The sequence below is a fragment of the Rhinopithecus bieti genome, unplaced genomic scaffold (genome assembly GCF_001698545.2).
Source record: "Rhinopithecus bieti isolate Rb0 unplaced genomic scaffold, ASM169854v2 scaffold_23868, whole genome shotgun sequence".
Lineage (NCBI taxonomy): Eukaryota > Metazoa > Chordata > Mammalia > Primates > Cercopithecidae > Rhinopithecus > Rhinopithecus bieti.
Genome location: NW_016811202.1, coordinates 107,471 through 110,768, shown reverse-complemented (window position 1 = coordinate 110,768; position 3,298 = coordinate 107,471). Strand labels below are relative to the sequence as shown.

At 48.2% G+C, this 3,298-nt stretch overlaps 1 protein-coding gene across 1 annotated transcript in view; it reads right to left on the bottom strand.

Annotated features, from left to right (window-relative positions):
- Positions 1 to 683: 683 nt before the first annotated feature.
- The window catches only part of LOC108543189 (uncharacterized), a 33,843-nt gene continuing 31,228 nt past the window's right edge, over positions 684 to 3,298 (bottom strand). The window contains exon 4 of the mRNA XM_017893531.1: positions 684 to 1,428. Coding sequence (XP_017749020.1) covers positions 1,412 to 1,428 — 17 coding nt within the window. The 3' untranslated portion in view covers positions 684 to 1,411. The remainder of the gene's footprint in view (positions 1,429 to 3,298) is intronic.

Below are 3,298 nucleotides of genomic sequence, written 5' to 3'. Positions count from 1 at the left end.
CCTCAGTTCCCTCCTGGGAGTCCCTTGGTCTGAAGGAAACAGGATAGTGAGCCGGGCGTGGTGGCTCATGCCTGTAATCCCACCACTTTGGGAGGCCGAGGCGGGCGGATCACCTGAGGTCAGGAATTCGAGACCAGCCTGGCCAACATGGTGAAACCCTGTCTCTACTAAAAATACAGAAATAGCCAGGTGTGGTGGTGGGTGCCTGTAATGTCAGCTACTTGGGAGGCTAAGACAGGAGAATTGCTTGAACCCGGGAGGCGGAGGTTGCAGTGGGCTGAAATCATGCCATTGCACTCTGGGAAACAAGAGTAAACTCTGTCTTAAAAAAAAAAAAAAAAAAAAAAAAAAGACCACGCGCGGTGGCTCACACGTATAATCGCAGCACTTTGGGAGGCTTAGGGCAGTGGATCACGAGGTCAAGAGATCGAGACCATCCTGGCCAAAATGGTGAAACCCCATCTCTACTAAAATACAAAATTAGCTGGGTGTGGTGGCATGTGCCTGTAGTCCCAGCTACTGGGGAGGCTGAGGCAGGAGAATTGCTTGAACCCAGGAGGCGGAGGTTGCAGTGAGCCGAGATTGCACCACTGCATTCCAGCCTGGTGCCAGAGCCAGACTCCATCTCAAAAAACAAACAAACAACAACAACAACAACAACAACAACAACAACAAATAAGACAGTGAGTTCAGGTCTTTATTCTTCCTGATCCCAGCAGCAGGTGGGGAGAAGGGACCCATGGAGAGTCTAAGAGGGAGAGGTGGGTCTGTCCAGGGACTGGGGAGGAGTACGGGAGGAGCGTGCGAGGTTACCGGGAGGGGCCCTGCCTGCTGGGTGGTCTTGAGACAAGAATGTAAGGAGATGTGCTCAGAGCAGCCCCTCATATGCTTTCAAACACCAGGCAGCAGCGTGCTTCCTTCAACCGCCCCTCTCTGCCTGCTCCCCTCAGCTGGGCTGTCGTCAAGGAGGGTGGATTTTTCATTTGGCATCTTTTCTGCATCTTCAGCTGCCCATGTCCCAGGGCTCCAGCGAGGTTAGCAAGTAGGGAGGAGAGGGGAAATGTGGCTGGGGGAGGTGGAGGCTGTGGCTTTTGCTGTTTCAGTCATCTATTGCCTTGTAAGAAACCACTGCAAAGCACGAAGGCTTAGAACAGCAACCATTTTATTTACTCATGACTCTGCAACCAGGGTTGGGCTGGGCTGGTTGGTTCGGCTGGGTTTGTTGTGGTCACTCATGAGTGTGAAGCTGGTGGCACAGCTGGGGCCTGAAGTCTGCTGGGATATTGGAAGTTTGAACTTTTCTTTCTCTTCGTAGTCTTAGAACTGGCACTGAACCACTTCTGCACTGCACTGATTAAAGTCACATTCCAGCCCAGACTCAAGAGGAGTACAAATACAATGGTGTAAATCCTCAGAGGTGTGGGTTCACTGGAATAGAAAAGGATATCACATCAGTTGGTGGAGAAGGCAGCATATATGTGAATAAAACGCCCTACCTTTCAACTACCTTCTCTATGGATCTCACAGTCTTGCCTCTAGCATTATGGTCTTAACAACTGTTATATCAACACACTACCTTAAAAACATTTTTTAGGGTATAACACATTTTGAGAGCATGCTCAGGTACCTCTTGTACCCCATTAGTTAGAAAATGCCCCACTCCCGCATCCAACCCAGATATCTCATCTCTATCCCCTCATCACACTCTTGGTATCCTGCGTCCTTGCCTATCTAGGAGAGGTCTTGGACAACAATCATAGCTTAAGCCAAAGGGAAATGCTGGAACTGAAGGCAGAGACTGAGGCTATTAGGGAGAGTAAAAAGAGTGGAAGGTTTTTCTCTCCATCTCTTAAATCACAGCAGGTCAGTGACTGCCATCTGTGATGCAGGCCTGGGGAAACAGTGGCAAACCTGCCTCAGGAAAGGGGCATGAGGACATTTCCTAAGCACTGTGTCTTTAAGAGTGTTGGGCCAGAAGGCGACTGTGTGGCTGGGTGGTGTTCAAATGTACTGGGGCACAGGGTAGGATGTCTTTTTAAACAAATTCCTAAGCATAACAGCTTCCATGATATCACCCTCTGGGAGCTGATGGCCACTAAAGAAACCCTGGTTGAGAATATCTTGAGTCACAGAAAACTTTTAAGTTTGACTAAAAGAAGAATTTTCAAAATAAATAAATCATGTGATGTCTATGAACACTTATCATACACAGAGCACTCTTCTCAGGGTTTTAGGAGCATTAGCTTATTTTCAACAACTGCCCTGTGAGGTAGCTACTAGACCTCCATTTACAGATGTGGAACTGAGGGTAAACGAGGGGCTGAGCAGCTCACCCCGGGACACCCAGCTGTGAGTGGCAGGGCCAGACTTGAGCCCAAGCAACCTCCTTTTGGAGCCTGTGCCTTGGCTACTAGTTACACTGCCCTAAGGAGTCCCTGCCTCAGGCCTTCACCTGATTAGGGAACCTGGCTTTTTACAGCCAAAAGCTGGGCTCTTTGCCTTTCTTAACCTGAGCAAGAGGGCTGGCACCTCCATTCATCACTTCACTTTGGACAAGTTGTTGCTTCTGAGGCTCAGCTAATTAGAAAATTGTTCCTGAGTTGATACTTCTGGTAAAAGACCAGTTTCTCTTTTTCTGTGTCTTCCTGTATCATGTATATAATTATTTCTGTGTCTTCCTGTGTCATATATGCAATTATTTATATGTTACATATACATATGTGCATATATAAAGAAACATAGCAGGGCACAGTGGCTCACATATGTAATCTCAATACTTTGGGAGGCTGAGGTGGGAGGATTTCTTGAGCTCAGGAGTTCAAGACCAGCCTAGGCAACAAAACGAGACCTTGTCTACTAAAAAATAAACTATTAGCTGAGCATGGTGATGCAAGCCCATAGTCCTAGTTACTCGGGAGGCTGAGGCAGGAGGCTTGCTTGTGCAAGGGAGATTGGCTACAGTGAGCTATGATCACACCACTGCACTCCAGCCTGGGTGACAGAATGAGAGCCTGAAAAAAGAAAAAGAAGGAAGGACGGAAGGACGGAAGGAAGGAAGGAAGGAGGGAAGGAGGGAAGGAGGGAAGGGAGGGAGGGAGGGAGGGAAGGAGGGAATGAAGGAGGGAAGGAGAAGAAGGGAAGGGAAGAGGGAGGGAGGAAGGAAGGAAGGGAGGAAAGAAAGAGAGAAAGAAAGAAAAGAAGGAAGGAAGGAAGAAGAAGGGAAGGGAAGAGGGAGGTAGGAAGGAAGGGAGGAAAGAAAAAAAAGAAAAAGAAAGAAAGAGAAAGAGGAAGGAAGAAG